We start from the raw sequence: 20,566 nt of genomic DNA, 5'->3' as shown, positions 1-20,566 counted from the left end.
ATATATATATATGTATATATATATACATTTAGTTAAACAAACGATTTTTTGCGTGGGTGCGGGGTGGTGGGTTGAATGGCTCATTCTAACCGTTTACATAAAGAGAGGGAAAAAATTTACATATATATATATATTTTGCTAATCGTACATAAATTTGATATCAATTTCGCTAAACGCACACATTTACACAATTACAGTTTGTTTTGTTTTTGCTTTTGCTATTGTTTTGTAAATACAGATAGAGGAAGAAAATGAAAAAAACGAATATTAAAAAGTAACAACAGAAACACACGCAGAGAAGCTGCCAATTTGTATTTTTGTCTGTCCTTTCCAGCAACAGCATGCGGAGAGTAATTAAAAAGAGTTACTTGTGTTGTTGTTGTCGATGTTGTCGTTGTTGTTGTTCAGCTATTGTGTTGTTTACGTATTAGTTGGAAATTATATATTATATTATATATTGTTTGTTTAACAACATTTTCATTCGCTACTCCAATTTCTATTATTGCTGCTGTTGCTGCGGCTGTTGCGGCTGCTGCTGCTGCGGCTGTTGCTGTGGCATTGCGCCAGGCACAAAGAAACCGCCTTGTGGCACGGCTACCGGCGCCATTGTTGGCGCCATTACATTTTGCGGTGCCGCAGAGATGGGCGCACCCGATGGATTGAATACATCGACATAGGAGTTCTTCAACGCTGTAAAACAAGAGGTGAATGCATGAATATGGGCACAAACATTGGCTAGCTGCATGACCTACTGCGATTACGCTTAATTTTGAACATGTTCGATTGAAGTTTTGGCTGCGTTCCACCGGGCAACGTTGCTGCTGCTGCTGCTGCTGCTGCTGTTGTTGTTGGAACGGGAGCTGTAGCCAGACCATGCGATGGAGAAGCTGCTGGCGCTGGCATTGCAGGTAATTCAGCTGCTGCTGCTGGTGCTCCTGCATACATTGTTTCCTGATAGCCAGCACCATAATCGTAGTCCATCTGATTCTCATAGACATTCGCATTATTGGGCAGCTGCTGTGGCAACAGATTTGGCGCAGCAATTGGCGTTGGCACGTTGCCCAATGTATTGAGTGTTGCTGGCGTGGCGCCCATGTCGCTCATCTTTGGTGGCGGCTTAAAGGATTCCGTTTCATCGGCATTGCCCTCTGTGTTTGTCCAGCACTTGCGCTCCTTGTCCCAAACAATTGTTGGATTCTTGTCGTCCGGCAAAATCATTTGATTTTTGGGCTTCAGCGAAAACTTGTTCCACAGCCCACCAAACCAGCCAGCGTTCTGATTGCCCTGCACGCTGTGGAGCATAAGATGGATTAGTTTTTTGTTTATGTGCAAATTCATTTATTGTTGCTACTCGCTTACCCCGGCAAGCCGCCAGCTGCGGCTTGTTGCTGTTGCAGTTGCTGCTGTTGTTTGCTTGTCGTTGCTGTTGCGTTGCCAGACGCTGAATTTCCGGCTGTAGCAGCTCCGTCGTCATCATCGTAACTCTTTGATTTTGGCATCGAAATTGTGGGTAGCATTTGCTGATGCTGCTGTTCATTGTGTATGTTGGCGGTAGTGGTGGTGGTTGTTGTTGTTGATATTTGTTGAAAATGCGTTTTTTTTCGGTAATTTTTCGTATTTTGTTTTAGTTTTGTTTTTGTTTTTGGCAGACATGAAAAGTTTTCAAGTTTGTTTGGATTTGGTGGGAATTTGGAGAAATGGCAGTTGATTAGTTTCGGTTATTTGGCAAACGAAAAGCAAAGAAATTAGTTAAAGTGCATTAAACACACATACATAAATATATAAATATATGCATATATATAGATCGATAGTATGTCTAGTTAGCGAAATACATAGAAAGAGATTTCAGTTGTTCAACTGGCGCAGTCAAAAATTAAAACTTAAACCAGGCGCTCGTCAATTAGGTTAAAGCTTACATTTATATTCATATATAAATATATATATATATATATATATAGACATATATATAAGTATATATATATATACATATACATATATATATATATATATATATTGCTTAAACATTAGTTTTGCATATGAAATCACAGAGTGCCATTTTTACAGTTAACAGTTGTACATATGTCTTTGATTTTTAATAGCGCGCAGGTACTTAACAGGCGAGCAACAGGGACAGAGGCAGAGACACACACATAAACGGAGAGAAAGAGTAAGAGAGAAAGAGTGTGTGAATAGGAAAAGCTGCTCGTGCAATCAAACGACGCGCGCAGCTCGTCTTTTCTTTTTTTAGCGGTCTGGCAACGCTGTGCGCTCTGCTTTTACAAATTTCGACTTATAACTGTTTCTTAGTGCTAAGAGCCAAGCCGGCGCCGCCATTGCCATCCTCGGTGGGTGCGTCGATATCAAATGTGCGTACCACGCCCATTCTTGTTTTTGCTGTTACAGTAGTTGTTGGTGTTGTGGGAGTTGCTGTTGTTGTTTGCTTTTTAGCATCCAAATATGCTTCGAACTTGCTCAAGCTCTGCTCCACCTCAGTACACATTTTCTTATAGTTTATCGGTATGGCCGGATTGGCAATCAGCTCCTGCATTGACCAAACATGTTGAGGTGTTGCAGCTACCAGAGCAGCTGTTGCTGTTGTTGTTGCTTTTGCTCCTGCTACTGCCGCTGCGGCTGGCTGTTGGTGACGATGTTGTCGCTGTTGCCGCTGCTGCTGTTTGATAATGCCCAATTTGCTGAGGAAATCATTGTTGCGCTGCAGCACATAATAATCATCGTATTCATCATATTCATCATCCTCATCATCATCGTCATCGTCATCGTCATCATCGTCGTCGTCGTCGTCGTCATCATCATCGTCATAGTCATCCTCGGCCAACTCTTCACCTTCGGCATCCTCGTCGATAACATAATCATGCATCATATATCGATAACGCAGCATTTCACTGCGATCAGCATTCGCCTCAGCGTCATAGCTGCTGCGCTGCTGCTGCTGCTGCTGATGCAACTGAGCAGCTCCCAATGGCATATCAATTGGATAGGTGCCATTGAATACAATATGGGATCTACTTTTACTGCTGCTGCTGTGGCTGCTGCTTAGGCTGTAGTTGTTGTTCATGTTGTGTTTCGTCAGCGCTAAGCTGTAGCTCTTGTCATTATCGTTATCGTTATCGTTATCGTTATCGCAGTCTTGCTCTGCCGCCTCATCAATTGTTGTCGGCAGATCAAAGTTGACGCGCTTAACACCGCCTGTTGCTGCTATCGCTGCTGCTGCTGCTGCCGTTGTTGTTGTTGTTGTTGTTGCTGTGGTTTGGCTGGCTGCTGGCTTGGCTAACACCGGCTTGGCTGGTATGAAGCGTGTGGGCGTGGTTAATGTTTTGGGCACAACATTTATCAAATTGTTGCTATTTTTAAAACTATTCACGCGACTAGCAATTGTTGTTAATGTGGCGTTGCTTGTTGCTGTTGCATTGTCGCTGCGGCTGTTGCTGCTGCTGCTGCTGTTGTTGTTGATGCTGTTGCTGCTTTTGCTGGTAGCATTATGATGTTTATTTATGGCTATAATGCTACTTACATCATTTAAATTAAATGGCTTCGTTGTTGTTGCTGTCGTTTCCGCAATATTGTTGTTGTTGTTGCTGCTGTTGTCAAAATGCAATTTACGTGAGAATTGTTTGCCCTTGTCCAGGTCATGGCTGGCGCAATGCATTTGCTTGCCATTGCCAGCAGCGTGCAGCTTTAAGGCATTGTGTTTAAAGCGATTGTTGCTATGGTCGATGTTGCTGCTGCTGCTGTTGCCGCTGTAAGCACTTGGCTCCGGCAGCTGCAATAGTTGCTGTTGTGTTTGTTCCACATCAGCGTCTGTCTCAGTTCCAGCTTCAGCTTCAGCTAAAGCTACAGTTTCAGCTGCTATTGCTGCTGCTGCTGCTGCTGTTACAATATTGTTGCTATTGTCTAGATTGCTGCTGCTACTAATGTTGTTGCTGTCGTCAGCAATTTGGTCGTGGTGCTCCATCTGCGCCAGCTGCATTCCAAGTGTTTGTGTGTGATTAGAAACATTAGCAACATATTGCCTTAAAATTGCATGCAGCGCGTTTTACAATTGTCGCTTAACAAAATTATGAACAGATTCCAAAATAAAACTACATACAATAAATTATAAACTTAATTGCAACTACAACAAAGTCAAATCTAAATAAATGTATATAATTATATAAAATGCACAAAATGTCAAACCAAGAAGAAGAAAAAAAAAATGGGCTTTGAGCAAGTTTTAACTAGAACGCGACGCAACTGTTGCCGCTGCTGCTGATGCTCCACCTACCTCTTCGCCAAAGGGCTGCTGTCCATCGCCGGGCCAATAATCGTAGCCAGCTGTTGCTGCTGGCTGTGCATCATAGGGCTGCGTATTGTGGCTGCCATATGCCTCGGTGGCAGTTTCAATGTGGCCGTAGCCAGCGCCCGGTTGCAACTGTTGCTGCGAGGGATCGTACAGATGTTGTTGCTGTTGCTGCTGCTGTGCTGCATTCGGATCGTAGTACAAAGGCGACGCATAGCTATCGCTGAGCGTTTGCTCATGACTCGGCTGCACCTTGGCCGACTGTTCATAGTATTCCGGCTGATGTTGTTGCTGATGCTGCTCCTGCTGCGCCTCCTGCTCACGCTGCATGTTATCCTCATATTGCATGCTGAGCTCGCGCATTTGCTTATTCAAATCCACAAATTGCTGATCAATGTCTGTTTGCTGCTGCTGCTGCTGCTGATGCTGTTGCAAATGTTGCTGCTCTTGTGGCTGCTACAAAGGAATAAATTAACAATTGCTCCACTGGCGACTAGTGCAACAACTCACCTGATCGGCCAGCGTGCGCAGCTGACGCAGCCATTCCTTTTCCTCCGTTGCACCAACTTGTGGCGCCGCCTGACCACCATTTGTCGCATTTGTTGGACTAGCAAAGGACACACGATTGATCAGTATGGGATCATAATAGCGCAAACGTTCCGCCAGACCGCAAACCTAAAGAAGCACATCAGTTATCACTATGTATATACAGATAGATATCTTTAATTATATAGAGCTTACGCGTTTTATGAAATCTGCATCATAGCTCTCCGGCTTGAGCTCAATATGATTGGCTATCTGCTCTAGATAGTTGGTGCAACGAAAATGTTGTCCGTAATCCAGGATGCGTGTGGCCAACAGGAATTTGTAATGCTGGAAGTTCACAATGCTGAACTTGTTATCGAACAGCGAACGAGCATATTCATAGATCTCCGTCATGATGATCGCCTCGTTGCTGGCGAACTCATTGAACGGCTTGTAGTGCGAGGCGCCCAGCAGGATGAGCCTGTAAAGGAAATCAAAGTTGAATGAATTATGTGAGAGCTAAGCCAATGGCCTGTGCGAAGCAGTGTAAGCTAATCGATATTTATCGCTTACAAGAGTGTCTTAGATCAGACATTAGAAAGCTAGAAGTAGACATCGATAACTATCGGTTTGCTGTGCATCTACTCTATCGCTATTGCTCTCTTAGCTTCCCCACACAGACAAACAAACTCAAAAAGTTTCCCTATCCATATCAAGTGCTTCTAGTCTATACTCACCTGGGCACATTGGCTGTCAGCGTGCTTAGCTCTGTGGCACCGCTGTCGTAACGTCCAAACTCCTCTTGTGCAACTAGATAGCAAAAGTGTGCCGCATAGATGTCGCCGCGTTGGAAGAGCGTATCACCCAGAGCAACTACCGAGCTACGATCGTATTCGGGCTGGCGCGATTTATTGGTCACCAATATTGAGAGATGCGAACGCCAGTCGCCCCATTGCTCATCGCGCAGCTGGCTAACGCAGGCGGGCGTGTGACAGCTCTTCATTTGGTAGAGCGTCTGCAGCGGATCGTTCGCTTTGATGGCGCGATTGAGAAACTTTTGTGCCACATCCGTCAGAGCATAGCGATCCTCGTAGAGAGCCAAGAAGAATGCATGCGTCCACAGATTGTGATCGGTGGCCCATTGCAGCGCCTCCTCGACGTTGCCGCGCAGCACGAAGCTGCGAAACTTATCGGTGGCAGCCTGTTCCGACATGGGCGCCTCTGTGGTAGCCGCATCGGCATCCGCATCCCGTTCAGTCTCTGCAGCGGCTGCAGCAGCTGGAGCCTTCGGCACAGCCTCGTCATCTGAATCATTGCCGATCTCGCTCGGATCGACACGTGCAGCCGCTGAATCAGCATCAGCTGATTCGGTGTCCGCCGATTCGGCGTCCGCCTCAGCATCTGGTGCATACGGATATTCGCGCTGATTCTCCAGAAGCAGATCACCCACATCGGTATCCGCAATCACCTGGAAAAGGACAAGACGATGTTAAGACTTGTGTCCAGCTGAAGTCGGGCGCTCGACTTACCCCATTTTGTCGCAGCAACAGTATGAGTAGATGCCACATGAGCGCGTGCGAGGCACGATACTTGTCCACGCTGCCCAGCGGCTTGGTCTGCGTGGCATACAGAATGCTGCATGAACGCGCCGGACCCAAGCGTATCTGCTCCTTGCAGAAGCTAATTATCTTGTCCTTGTGCAGCTTGCGGCCCTGCAACGGGCCGGGATAAGCGCGCAGCAGGCTGCTGGTGGCATCCCTGATCCTTGGCGCTGCCACATCCACCTCGTTGCGCAAACGTCCGGGTCCAGCGTACATGGGACGCACACTCAGCAGCACGCTCATCGAGTAGTTGCCCACCAGATGCGGTTGATTGTGCAGCAGCGGTGTGCGACGTCGCGGCGGACGTGCCACGCTCATGGTGCCCATTGCTGTGGCATCCATAGCTGTCGCGCCAACAGCAGCTCTAAGCGTGTGCATAAAAAGTTCCAAAATTAGTCGAGAATTGTGATAATGTTTCGTAAAGAACGGAACGGCAACAGGCATAATCCAAAAATCAGAAATCAGAAATCAGAAATTAAAAATCAGAAATCAAAAATTTCAATTCCAAAGCAAAAATGCATGCAAAAGGGGCGTGGCAATGGCTTGAGAGAGGGGCGGACAGGCTAGGCTTGACAGAGAGTAAAAAGAATTCGCAATGTTTTTCCAGAGTTATTCATTATCTTAAAAGCTGAAAAATGCGAGCTTCATGATAAGCAAACACCATAAACGAATTAGATAGATTGTCAAATAGGTACACATAGAGAGCATATATATATATATGTACCTGTGCCATTCAGGCCATCTGATAAATATAAAAAACTTTCCTATAATAAACGTTTACTGTCATTTGCTTAATGGGAGAGAGATAGAAATCTAACTTGAATTGCGCTTAACAAAGCCGTTAACAGTTTAGAGTTAACAGACTGCACAAATTATATACATATATATATATATATATACATATATATATATGTTAAAATGAACTTGAATTACATAATTCTAATATGAACAACTGAAACTCTTTGCGTTGCCTGTTAAGCTGTTAAGCTGCTGTTAGCTGTTAATGGCGCGCTGTTATTAACACTCACATGTTAACATAGCGTAGTCTCTGCTATGTTAGTGAACATTTCAGCAAACATTAGAAAGAGCAAAAGGCGTCAGTTAACATTGACAGCGTCACCTTGCCATTAACAGGGTTCACAGCAACTCAGTAAGCGTTCAAGTACAGCCTGCAAAGCACAATTCACAGCCTAAGATATTATCGATCTATTCCAAAATAGTTTAGTTCAGATCATTTATCAATGTTATGATATAGATTAGGATATTTGCATAGTTGATATCTAAGCAGCCAAAAAGCTAAGATTTCCAGAAAGCTGAAATGATCAATGAAGCAAAAGTTTTGGAGTAGAGGGAAACTATATGTAGATGGCGGCACTCAGATGGTAAAGATAGATGTTGCAGATGTGTTTTTATGTGTGGATGCATGAAGAACTTTGGAACCATGTCGAGTCTACGATGAATTTTGAATTTGTACTGAGATGTTTCATTATTCTGATACTCTTGCAATGGATATTACGAGTTTTTAGCATATATATGAATAGTATAAGGATACGCTTTCACAAATCTATCTCAAATTGAATCGAGTGCTGCCTTGAAGATAGAGAATTTGATCTCAATTTATGTATATACAATAGGCATTCTTCTGAACTCTAAGTTCGTTCTGATCAAGCACACTTTATGGGGTTTACCCCAACGCCTTCTGCCCGTCACAGAAGAATTCCCAACTGCAGCGTATTCAGAGTTTAATAAGCTATGTACATGCTTAGAGCATTGCAAGAGTATTCAAACTTCGGCATGCCAAAGCTAGCTGTTCCATTCTGGTTTTTTGATGAGCTTTTAGCATGTGTGTAAGACAGAGACAGAGACAGAGACAGAGCGAGCGAGAGACAGTTTTGGGGGGAGTTTTTTTTTGTTTTTGTTTTTGTTTTGTAGAGACCACCTGATATCGACGCCGCACTCCGAGCCAGCATAATAACGCTTATATCCGGCTAGCGTTGCATCCTCACAGTTCAAGTTGCTTAACGAACGAGCGCTGGAGATGCCATAAGAAGCCAACATCAGACGTCGATTGCTGCTGTGCGTATCGCTGCCATAGAGGCTGGCGCTGTCGTCGCCCCCCAGTGTGCTGTTCAATAGATCCGTATAAGCATGTTGCTGTTGCTGTTGATGTTGTTGATGTTGTTGATGTTGCTGATGTTGCTGATAGATATTCAGTTGCTCGTTGTATTGTTGGCGACGACGATGGAATTCATTGGCTTGTGTTATGTATGCGTGTGTGTACCTAAAGAGGAAGCACATGACGGCGTTTGGTTGTTGTGTGTGTGTGTGTGTGTGTGTGTGTGGTTGTTCGAGTTGTTGTTGTTAGAAACGAAAAACATTATTTGCTTGTTGTTTGTTGGTTGTTATTGTTGTTGCTGTTAGTAGAAGAAGACAGCACAACTGCAACGAGCAGTACTTGAATGCTAGTAGTACTTCTTTAGGGGGAATTACACAAAGCACAGCGAGCAAATCGACAATCAAACTAGTGTGAAGGAGTGAGAGAGAATGACAGTGGAAGGGAAAGAGAGACAGACAGCGAGAGAGCGAGAGATAGTCGGTTTGGTTTCGTGGTTGGATTTGAGGGATAACATAACATAATTATTTACGCTGGGAACTTTGAGGGATTTTCCTTGGCAGCGCCGCTGTTAGCTCAATGTTAGACAACATAACGTGTAAAGTTAAGTAACATAACGAGTAAGCCAGAGATACACATATAAGCAGCGAGAGCGAGCGACGCTCGTTAAGAACATCAGCGAGTAAGTAAGGTGAATTGAGTTGAGGTAAGTAAAGGTAGCTACGACAACATGCCCAAAGAGTTGTAAGAGAATTACAGAAACAAAAAGTTAACTTAACGAATAACGAGTAACGAGTAACGAGCATTTACTTTGCTCTAGCCAAAAAACGCAACTCTGCAGAAGTGAGTATATATATACATATATATATTTAATACTAAGTAATGCTATGATCTGTCTAAAGAATTCGAGATCCTTCTGTAGTCTTAAAACATTTGCAACTGAAGAACGATAGAATGAAGCTTACCTAACCTAAATTTTTTTTCTTATTTCTATTTGTGCCATTCCCAATGTTCCTAATACTCAACTGGAAGAACTAAATTTGAATTAACTTCAATTGATGCGTGTAGAGTAAATATGAGTTAACTATCTAAAAACTCGTCAAGTGTTTCATTTCCAGTCGTTCCGAAACGTCTTACTTCTAAGCATGAAAACATAAAGTATTGTATTTAAGTATTTTCTTTGCGAATTACATATAAAAGACTCCTCAAGCGTTTCATTCCCATTCGTTCCCACACGGTGTTAAGCAGGAAAACGCTATTCATAGCACACATGAATAGCATACCTTATTTAAATATCACAAACTGCATAAGTGTTTCATTTCCAATCGTTCCTAGACTAGACTATTCAGTTTTAAGCCATTCAGACAAGGTATTAATAAAAAGATATCAGTTAACTGTAAAATATTGATCCAGTGTTTCATTCCCAATTGTTCCAAAAGTTATTTCTAACCATTTTATATTTTCGACACGATTAATACGTATTAATAGGTGCTTGGTTAGAATATTTGTGAAAGTGTTTCATTTCCACACGTTTCTGTGGCCATTTAGTTTGTATTCTATTGGAGTCTTAGTCCATTTCTTATGGCCATATCGATTTAGTGGCATTAGCTAGACTAATAATGATTAAAGTAGGTAAACCAAGCAACTAGTGAACTAGACTAATAGATCAACTACTCAATCTGCAAAGTTAGCGCATATGGATTGAGATCTCTATTGGATGTTTGTCTGTGGCACTTACCGTTCACGCTCACTGAGTAGAGCTTCCTCATTGCCAGCTGCAGCGTTGGAGCCGACGCCGACGCCGACGCCGATGCCGCCGGCCATCAAATGCCTTGGATCCAGACCGACAGCAGCTGCTGCTGCTAATTGCTCGTGCGACGGTTGCTTCACCGACTTCGTTGTGGCAACAGCATTTACCGCCGCTGTCATTGAGTTAATCATTTGGCCATAGAACTTGGCATACATGTCCGCATAGGCGTGCGGATTACGCGACATCTGCTCGTACATGCTGAACGGGTCGAAGCTGGCCGCTGGATTCGCATACTGTTCGTAGTTGCGACGTTTGCCACCGCTGCTGCTGCCGCCGCCGCCGCCGCCAGTGCTGCCACCATTGATGAGCTCCTTCTCCAGATCGCTGTTGCGCGAGCTCTTGTTGCGATAGCCCTCGTAGGTGCGGGCATCCCAATGCTGCTGCTGCCAATCGGAGTGATGCGAATGACGCGCTCGATCACTGCCATCGTGACTGCGCCGACTGCTGCGCAGTTTGTCCTGCTGCGAGGGCTGCGCCTGTTTCTCACCTCGTCGCGAACGATAGTGACTGGCACCGCGTGGCATCGATCGCATCTCGTAGGCATCGTAGTCATCGTCAGCTGCTGCAGCGCTGCGATTATGACGATTCCCTTTGCTTTTACGCACGCCTACGCCGCTACCGCCACCGCTGCCGCCGCCACCGCCATCGCCATCGGCATCGCTGACTGCCGCTGGGACGGCTGCATCCGATTCGCCATCATAGTTGCTATTGTTGTTGCTGTACCGAGTGAGTCGGCCATAGGGCTGCTCGTCGCGTCGCCACCGATTGCGATCACGCTCTCGTTCGCGCTCCCTTTCACGTTCCCGTTCACGTTCACGTTCTCTTTCACGCTCCCTCTCCCGTTCTCTTTCACTGCGCTCCCTGCCACTGCGCTCCGGTTCGTGTCTTCGATGTTGGTCCGCATCGCGACTGCGTCGTTTCGCGTCACGCCCGGACTTACTGCTGCTATTGCTTTCGTTGTGGAAAGCTGCTCCTCCGCCTCCGCCGCCACCGCCTCCGCCGCCTACGGCACGTGCGGAATCCTCCGTTTCGCCTTCATAGTTGTTGCTAGTGTTGTTGTTGCTGTAATGACGACGATTGTTGCGCAAGCTGCGCACGCTGCGCTCATCCGCCTGTCGCCGCGGCGGCAGATCATGCCTATCACTGAGCAACCATTCATCCTCGGACTCATCCTCCGACTCCAGATCGAGTGAGGCCACATGACGCGGCTTGCCACGTGAATGTTGCTGTTGCTGTTTCTTATCAAGCGGCAGTTGCTGTTGTTGCTGCTGTTGCAGCTGCGTGCTTGTCTCAATCTCCTCGCTGCCAATGTGATGTGTTTGATGTATTTCCGTATCCAGCTCGTTGGCAGCAGCTGTTGCCGTCGCACTTTTACCTGCTGCTCCTCCTCCTCCTGCTGCTGTTGTTGTTGGTGGCACTGTCAGCGGCACTGACTGCTGCACTGGTCGCTGATCCTCCAGGTTCTCGCCATCCAGCACCACCTCACGTTGCTCTCCGGACAGCACAACGGTTTGGGCGTGAGTCTCTACACCTGTTACCACGCGACGCGCCGATGGCTGCAGCTGTTGCTGTTGCTGCAGATGTTGCTTTTGCTGCTGGTGCTGCTGTTGATGTTGTTGCAGCTGTTGTTGTTGTTGCTGCTGCTGCTGGTGGAAGAGGTCCGTGCGCGTTGGCTGCTCACCATCGGAGGTATCCTCGCCATCGGCCTGACGATCGGACATGTGCAGCGCATTGGCCAGATGACTGGGCGGCTGCTCGGTGCCAGTGACCAATCGTTGCCGCTCCACCAGTTCCGGCTGTCCAAGCACAAGACGCGACAATCCCGGCGGTGGCAACAGCCCATCCGCCTCCCAGTTGCCCTCATTGGCCTCCTCCTCGTGCTGCTCGGACAGGTGACTGGTCTGCAGGTACTGTGCACGTTCGTCATTTGGCGCTGCCAGCAATACCTCCTGATTCTCATAGGGCTGCTCCGGCTGATTGGGTTCCGGTAGCAGCATCTGCACAGGCGCTGCAGCTACGATGGGCACAATTGGCGTTGGTGTTGCTGCTGGAGCTGCACCTGATGTTGCCAATATATTCACCCGCTGACTTAGTCCGCCGGAGCGCTTGAAGGGATTCCCGGCTGCTGTATCCATCGCAGGTGGTGGCAAAACAGGCGTCGCTGCTACAGGAGGGGCAGCTGCTAGCGGAGCAGCCACTGGAGGCGCTGCCGATAGAGGAGCTGCTACTGGAGGTCCTGCCACTGAAGGACCTATGGGTAGTGGCTGATTTTGGAAAGCTTGTGGCGGCACAATGGCATTCAGTTCCGGATCCGCCACTGGTGACAGCTGCTCGATGGAGGGCGACAGTAAAGGTGGCAATTCCAATGATTTGCCTGCTTCGCTAAGGTTATTATTGCTGGCCTTATTGTTATTGCTGACATTGAGGGTGTTACTAAAGGTGTGCCAGCTGCTTTGACCCTGCACACTGAAGGAATCATCCACAACGTTAGGTAAAGAAGGAGGTGCCTCGTTCTGGGTGATAATGCCGCTGTTGTTGTTACTGTTGTTGTTGACGTTATCATTCCAATCGCCCCAATCACCCCAACCATCATTTTTTCCACTATTATTATTTTCAAAGAGCTCCACAGCTGGCTGTGTCTGTGGGTCTGGTTGCTGTTGCTGCTGCTGCTGCACCATTGGTGCCGATTGATAATATTGTTGCTGCGTGGACATCACATCGGGCGGTGCATAGGTCATGGGAACGGCAGGTGCTGGAGCTGGAGCAGGAGCAGGAGCAGGAGCAGCTGCAGCTACAGTCGCAGGCGTTGCATAGCTCACTGGCTTAGGTTGTGCTGTGCCGGAAAAGAAATTTTTATAGGTGTGAACCGCCTGCTGTTCCTGTTCTGGCCAATATACTTGTGGGCCTGGCTGTGTAAACATTTGGCTGGCGTAAAGCTGCAGCTGCGGCTGCGACAGCGGCTGCTGTGGCGCCTGTTGGGCCTGCGACTGATTATGATGAATTTGAGGTGCCTGCTGCTGCTGCTGTTGTTGCTGTTGTTGTTGTTGTTGCTGTTGCATATGTTGCTGCTGTTGAGGCGGTGGCAGCCAGCTGGCATTATTGTGCAACATGTTGTCGCAGTGCGTTAGCTGGGCAAACTGCAAAAGAAAAACCCGTTCAAAGTTTGGTGAAATTTTGTGCTAAATAATTAAATTGTCATATCTCTTTAACGTGATGCTAAATTTTAACTAGCTGGCAACGTCAAAGCATTTCTGTTATGGTTTTTTTGGTCTCCTTATTTTAAAGTATGCACGCACCCAATCGTATATTCACAGTTATTTTTCAGACTGCATGTGTGTGTGTCTGCGTCTGTGTATGTGGGCTCGAGCAAAGTTGCCATACAGCTTTCAAGTGACAGCTGTGCTCACTTCGCGTTAGGATGCAGCGATACCTGAGCGTATATAACGTTTTCATTCTGATTGATTTGTATTTACAATTCACAATTGGTTTTTACAGTTGCTGGAAGACAACTTCTGGCATGACATGCGTTTGTTTTCGGCTTTTGGATTAGGTGCAAATTACAATAGGATTGACATTTGACAACAAAAAATTAGGAAAGAAAGAAAAAAAAACAATTCATATGAACTCATGCATATGTGTGTACTTGTCAATTTGTTATGCCGTGCTTCGCTTTGCTTATGTCTTGTTAATTATTTCGCTTGTATTGTTGTTGTGCAGTTTTTTTCTTTTTTGTATAATCCAACAATCACAATGGCTGCAGCAGCAGCAGCAATAGCAACAACAATAACCACGCTGAGCTAAAAGTTTACGTGGACGTTTGCTATGCGCGCCCCTATACCCGCTTTCAGCCCCCACAGACACGCACACAAACACTCACACTCGCAATCTTTTTCGTCGTTTTGTTACCACCGTTTCGCTCTGGTGTTTGTTGTTGTTGTCTTTTTTGTACTGCTTGACACAGCAGGTTTTTTTATTTGCTTTGCGGTGCTTTGCATATGTGCGTATATCATTTACACTTGCATTTTTATAATATTTATTAACTTTATATTGAAACAAATTTGTATATGTTCTTTTTTTCCAACATCAACGTCAGTCAAAAGTGAAAACAGCAAAATTAGAGCAGCGGTTGGGAGATAGAAAGAGAGGGAGAGCTATATTGCCAGAGAGCCGTCAAAGTTTCAGTCGAACTGCAAAAACAAATAGTACGTACACGCACATACACATATATGGGGTAGTAACCGCTTAAATGTAATTGCTCCAAGTAGCCCGGGCGGTGGGGTTCCTAGCACTTGCATATAACCGTTTCGCATAATTAGGCATAAAGCAGCTGATTAGCCGATAAGCGGCCGTCCATCAAATTTATAAAAATAACAACAGCCACACCGTCGTACCGAAAGAAAAGTACACACACATACAAACACACACACTTGCGCCACACTTCATAAGCACATCAACACAAACACAAGGTGTCAATCCTGTGCCTTTCTTTTTTCTCTTTTTTTGTTAGTTTGTAATAATTGTTATAGTATTGTCGGTACAAACACTTACACGAAACTTTTCTTCAATTACGCCAGTGTGTTACTTATTTAATAATTTTATGCAGTTGGGTTATATTGTATTTAAATGGAATTTTTCGAGTACAAATGCCAACTCGACTTTTCGCAAGCGTTGCCAGTCTGTTAGCGCTAGACTAACTTTTCTAACTAATATCTGTTAACGCAATCTGCAAACGCAAAATTGACTCTATTAACTTACATCGGCACAGACTGTTAGGCAACAGCTGCTAAGCAATGCACAAAACGGTCAGACAAAACTGTAAAAATACTTATATACTAGAAATACTTAAAATAGAAATACATAAAAACTGTGTATTCTTATGTTAAGCATATATGGTCACTAAAACGTGCTTTCAATCTTCAAAAGTTCAAGTTTAATTTGTATTTTGAATTAGAACAGAATGGGTAAAAAGGATAAGAATAAGAAGAAAGGCAAGGGCGCCGAGAAAACCGCCATGAAGACGGACAAAAAGCTGGCAGCCAAACAAAAGAAAATGCTTGAAAAGCTCGGTGAGGTAAAACACACGTTCAACTCGCAACAAAACTTTTGTATATAAAATATTTGGTTTGTTTTTTATAGGCGGATATTGCGGATATTGTTAAGAAATTAGAAGCTCAAGAGCAGAGTGTAACGGCCATAAGCGAAAATGTGTGTGCAGCACCAACGCCACGTTCCAATTTCTCACTCGTAGCACACCCCGAAAAAGAAGAGCTGATCCTTTTTGGCGGCGAGCTGTATAATGGATCTAAAGTCTTTATATATAACGATTTGTACTTCTATAATATACCACGCAACGAATGGAAGCAACTGCGTTCACCGTCAGGTCCAACGCCACGCAGTGGCCATCAGATGGTTGCCACAGCCAACGACGGCGGCCAGCTCTGGGTAAAGTGGTAAAATACTTCAAAATTGCCTCTCGATTTAGTGAGTTTGTATTTTTCAGTTGTTTGGTGGAGAGCACGCTAGTCCGTCGCAGCTACAGTTCTATCATTACAAGGATCTCTGGATGCTAAGCCTGAAGACACGCCAATGGTCCAAAATCAATGCACCAAATGGTCCAAGTGCACGCAGCGGTCATCGCATGGTCGTCTCCAAGAAGCGTCTTTTCGTCTTTGGCGGATTTCATGACAATAATCAATCCTATCATTACTATAACGATGTGCACGTATTCTCGCTGGAAACATATGAATGGTTGAAAATTGAAATAGCGAGCCCAATTGTACCGGCTATACGTTCCGGCTGTTGCATGGCCGCCGCACCGGATGGCAAAATCTTTATATGGGGTGGCTATGCACGAACCTCAATGAAAAAGGATCTAGATCGAGGCGTTACACACACGGACATGTTTATGCTGGATGTAGACAGTAGGACTTTTCTAAAATTGTTAGAGTTTATCTAATGGCATCTTATTTCACTTGCAGAGTCTGGTTCCGGCAATAAGTTTAAGTGGAGCACTGTCAAGGCTGGCGGTTATCGCCCAAAGCCGCGCAACAGCGTTGGTTGCACCGTTGGAGCAAATGGCAAAGCGTATTGCTTTGGCGGTGTCATGGACGTCAACGAGGATGATGAGAATGTACAAGGACAATTTGGAGATGAGCTACTTGTATTCGATTTGAGCTCCCATGCGTGGCGACTGCTGGAAGTCGCAGCCAAGGATAAAAGCAGCTCTAAATTGGACAAAGAAAAGTCGAATGATATCGAAATGGCTGGTGATGCCGCTCAAGCTGCCGAGAAGACAGTGACTACCAGCACAGATGGCATTTTCACGGTAACCGTTGGTGGACCTGGCTCTAGTCAAGCCACCACACCCTATGTTTCCAAAATACCCAGTCTGTTTGGAACGCCTCGTCGCACAGATGTGCCGTCACCTCGCATGAATCCGGGTCTGTGCATTTGCAAGGGCATTTTATACCTATTTGGTGGAATCTACGAGGAGGATGAGAAACAGCAAACATTAAATGATTTCTATGCATTAGATCTACATAAACTGGATCAATGGAAGGTCCTCATAGCAGGCAATCAGAAGGCGCACGACTGGATCGATGATGACGACAGCAGCAGCTCCGACGAGGAGTGCTCCGATGAAGATGATGATGATGATGATGATTCTGATTCTGAAATGGAAACTGATTGATTGCATAGTACTATAAACAATTTGAGTAAAATGTATTTTAATAAATACAAAATTGTACAGCTGAAGTGAGCATTTATTACAGTTAGCTCGTATAACTTTCAATCCAAATATTTCAAAATGTTTATCTTTTCCACAGCTGGCAGCTATAATACATCAACAGTAAATGTATTAAATACCAAATTAGTGGCGTATCAGCTTTAATAAAATACCAAAATGAATAAACAAATATAGTAGGCATATATAAGATGCAAAAGTAGTTGCGGAAAAATACCAAAATGTAGTATTTAATGCATGACAAATAGCATTTGTCCAGCGTACACCTGACCCGTATGCATATCATGTGTGCGTGCGTGCGTATGCCTGTGTGTGTGAGTGTGTGTGTATGTTGGTGTGAGCATGTGTGTGCGTATTATTATTATTGTTAAGGTTAACCAACAAGTTAGTTAAATGCTTAAGCGCTTGCGTATATAGTTAATTATTCTTAAGTTAAGTGCGACAAATAGAAGCCACAGATGCTGCGCCTACTCCTAAGCAACTGCAATCGCAGCGATTTGATCAGGTAAAGCAGCAAAGTGGAAAGCAGCAGCTCAAATGCTCCACATGCTCCTCACTTCACACACAACTTTGGCCCCGCTGGCCCTCTGCACCCCCCAACCCTCCCACTCCCTTCAGCACAAACGCGCGCGCGTTTCGTTTAATGATAAAGTTTTTGCCCTTTTTGATGTTTGATTATGTCATCAAATATTGTTTTCTTGTTTCTTGTTTTGCTTTTGCTTTTGCTTTGCTTGCCCTGCTGGTTGTGGGTGCTCCGCTAGCCGCAGCCTATTGCAGCAGCTGCCTCAATCGCCGCTAGGCACACGTCTCCACAATGCCACGAGACTGATGCGTCAACATCAGTGGGCTGGACCACGACCGACGTGCGGCAGTGGCAGCGGCAGCAGCAGCTGTCGCGCCAAGCTCCAGACGACGCGTGCCCTGCTATGGGGCGGCGGCAGCTTGGGCGTGGGCGTGGCAGCGCGCAGCTGGTGGACGAGTCGAGCGATCGCTCACTGCGAGGGTAACCGACTGGCCGGTGTCATACAGCATACACTGCAGCAGGAACAGGAGCAGAACTTTGACTGGAAGCGCCTGTGGACGTATCTGGAGCCGCACACCTGGGAGCTAATAGGTGCCATATTGGTAAGCACCTGAACTGCTTGCGGCGCAGTGCATCCATTTGTCTATGTCAATGTCATTGTTGTTGTTGTTGTTGTTGTTGCAGGCAGCTTTAATTGTGGCCTTCATCAATATACGTATACCCAATCTGCTGGGCGACCTGGTCAACTCGCTGGCGCGATATGCCAACACCTATGTGATAAACCCGATCAACAACTCCTTTGTGAAGGATGTTAGCAAGCCAGCTAGCAATTTGCTAAGCCTCTATATGCTGCAGTCGGGCTTCACGTTCATGTACATCTATCTGCTGAGTCGCGTGGGCGAGCAGATGGCCGCGCGGATGCGACAGGATCTGTTCAAGCAGATCGTCCTGCAGGACATTTCGTTTTTCGATGAGAATCGCACGGGCGAGCTGGTGAACCGCCTGACAGCCGACGTGCAGGACTTCAAGACCTCGTTCAAGCATTTCGTTGCCCATGGATTGAGAAGTGGCGCCCAGCTGATTGGTGGCAGCGTCTCCCTGTTCATGATATCGCCGCACATGGCAGCCATTGCCCTGGCCAGTGTGCCCTGCGTGGTCTTGTTTATGTCGTATCTGGGACGCAAGCTGCGCTCCCTCAGCAAAAGCTCCCAGGCGCAGGTGAGCACTTGTGAAGAAGGTTTCCAATAGTCGATATATATATCTCAGTCCCATTCATCAGACGGAACGTGCCACGGGCGTTTGCGAGGAGGCGCTGTCCAACATACGCACTGTGCGCTCCAGCGCCTGCGAGTACCGTGAGATGCAGCTCTTCGAGCAGGAAACGAATGAGGCAGCACGTCTCGCCCAGGAGCTGGGCTATGGCATTGCCGTCTTCCAGGGCCTGACAAATTTCTTCCTGAACACACTGGTCCTGTCGACGCTCTTCATGGGCGGCCATTTAATGTCCACGGAGAGCCTGACGCCCGGTGCTCTAATGGCATTCCTGGTCGCCTCGCAGGGCGTGCAGCGTTCGCTCTCGCAGGGCTCCATTCTGTTGGGTACCATGATACGCGGCCTGACGGCGGGCAGTCGCGTCTTTGAGTTCCTTTCGCTGCAGCCCAAGGTGGAGCTGTCCCGTGGCTATGTCATACCCGAAGAGCGCTTGCATGGCGAGATTCGCTTCGAGAATGTCTGCTTTGCCTATCCCATGCGACCGGATCATGTGAGTGAGAATAAGTTTATCTGGATTTCATGCTAATTGCCTTGCTCCGCTTGTCTTGCAGCTCGTACTGAAGGACTTCAGCCTGACGCTGCGTCCTGGCCAGACGGTCGCTCTGGTCGGCGCCAGCGGCTCGGGCAAATCCACCATTGCCGCGCTACTCGAACGCTTCTACGAACCTACCTCAGGCAACATCAAACTGGATGGCTACAAGCTCTCCGACATCTCGCCCTATTGGCTAAGGGCCAATGTGCTGGGATTCATTGAGCAGCAGCCCATTCTCTTTGGCACCAGCATCCTAGAGAATGTGCGCTATGGCAAGCCGGATGCCAGCGAAACGGATGTCTTTGATGCATCCAAGCTGGCGCAGTCGCATGATTTCGTTACCAATCTGCCCGATGGCTATGCCACACATGTGGGCGAACGCGGCACCCAGTTGAGTGGTGGTCAAAGACAACGCATTGCCATAGCCCGAGCGCTGGTCAAGAATCCGCGCATCCTTATCCTGGATGAGGCAACGAGTGCGCTGGACGCCACCAGCGAATCAGAGGTGCAGAAGGCCTTAGACACTGCCGTACAAAATCGCACTACGCTGGTGATAGCACACCGGCTATCCACGATACGCAATGCAGACCTGATTGTGGTCATGGATCAGGGACGCGTAGTGGAGGTTGGTTGAAGAGAATCTCTTTTCTTTGTAATATCCGCTTAACGCTATTCTTTCTCTCTGCAGACGGGCAAGCATGATGAGCTGATGGCCAAGCGTGGCCTGTACTTTGAGCTAGTGCGTCAGCAGGAGCGACGCGAGAGTCAGGAACAGATCCTCGATCAGCCGCAGCTCCTGGAGCAACCAATTAGCAAAAATTCCCCAACCGTCGAGACGACAGAGAACGCAGTACAATAATACAAAACGACACCTATATAGATGTATCTATATGATTCCCCTGTATATATAAAATTTTTTTAATTTATTAATTGTTTGAGAGATTTACATTTAAATTTAAAAAAAAAATCACTAATTCGATGAGATAATTTAAATAAGCAGAAGAACTGGTGTTCATGTTAAATAAACCAAAACAAGATACATTATTTTTATGTACATAAAGCATGTCTATCATAATTTGTCAGTTATTTGTTTAAAAATAAAAATAAAGCCAAAAGTCAAAAAAATTAATTTTTCAAGCTTGGCTCGT

General features: G+C 46.1%; 3 protein-coding genes across 8 annotated transcripts; 2 read left to right on the top strand and 1 right to left on the bottom strand.

Annotated features, from left to right (window-relative positions):
• Positions 1–493: 493 nt before the first annotated feature.
• On the bottom strand, positions 494–15,055 carry LOC111604622. 6 transcript variants are annotated; one of them, XM_023322791.2, is made up of 11 exons: positions 14,895–15,055; positions 10,275–13,483; positions 8,363–8,704; positions 6,352–6,787; positions 5,560–6,290; positions 5,039–5,303; positions 4,808–4,972; positions 4,283–4,753; positions 1,360–1,529; positions 753–1,291; positions 494–690 (listed from the first exon to the last, which is right to left on the bottom strand). In XM_023322791.2, the coding sequence occupies exons 2-11, from the start codon at positions 13,454–13,456 to the stop codon at positions 500–502; spliced, it is 6,492 nt and encodes a 2,163-aa protein (XP_023178559.2). In that variant the 5' UTR covers positions 13,457–13,483; positions 14,895–15,055; the 3' UTR covers positions 494–499. The 6 variants fall into 6 exon arrangements, with proteins under 6 accessions (XP_023178559.2, XP_023178800.2, XP_023178878.2 ...); XM_023323032.2 differs by having other exon boundaries at positions 1,360–1,526; XM_023323110.2 differs by having other exon boundaries at positions 4,283–4,750.
• A 155-nt stretch (positions 15,056–15,210) lies between these two features.
• On the top strand, positions 15,211–17,104 carry LOC111592378 (kelch domain-containing protein 4). Its single transcript, XM_023304583.2, has 4 exons — positions 15,211–15,417; positions 15,483–15,788; positions 15,847–16,267; positions 16,325–17,104. Exons 1-4 carry the CDS (start codon positions 15,304–15,306, stop codon positions 17,035–17,037), a joined length of 1,554 nt encoding a protein of 517 aa, XP_023160351.2. The 5' UTR covers positions 15,211–15,303; the 3' UTR covers positions 17,038–17,104.
• A 317-nt stretch (positions 17,105–17,421) lies between these two features.
• On the top strand, positions 17,422–20,481 carry LOC111605692 (ATP-binding cassette sub-family B member 8, mitochondrial). Its single transcript, XM_023324407.2, has 6 exons — positions 17,422–17,596; positions 17,853–18,216; positions 18,299–18,832; positions 18,894–19,376; positions 19,438–20,043; positions 20,107–20,481. Exons 1-6 carry the CDS (start codon positions 17,550–17,552, stop codon positions 20,275–20,277), a joined length of 2,205 nt encoding a protein of 734 aa, XP_023180175.2. The 5' UTR covers positions 17,422–17,549; the 3' UTR covers positions 20,278–20,481.
• Positions 20,482–20,566: the final 85 nt, after the last annotated feature.

The sequence above is a fragment of the Drosophila hydei genome, unplaced genomic scaffold (assembly GCF_003285905.1).
Source record: "Drosophila hydei strain 15085-1641.00,03,60 unplaced genomic scaffold, DhydRS2 tig00000237-arrow-arrow-pilon, whole genome shotgun sequence".
Classification (NCBI taxonomy): domain Eukaryota; kingdom Metazoa; phylum Arthropoda; class Insecta; order Diptera; family Drosophilidae; genus Drosophila; species Drosophila hydei.
Note: the sequence above shows the minus strand (reverse complement) of the source record. Positions and strands in the feature narration are given on the sequence as shown.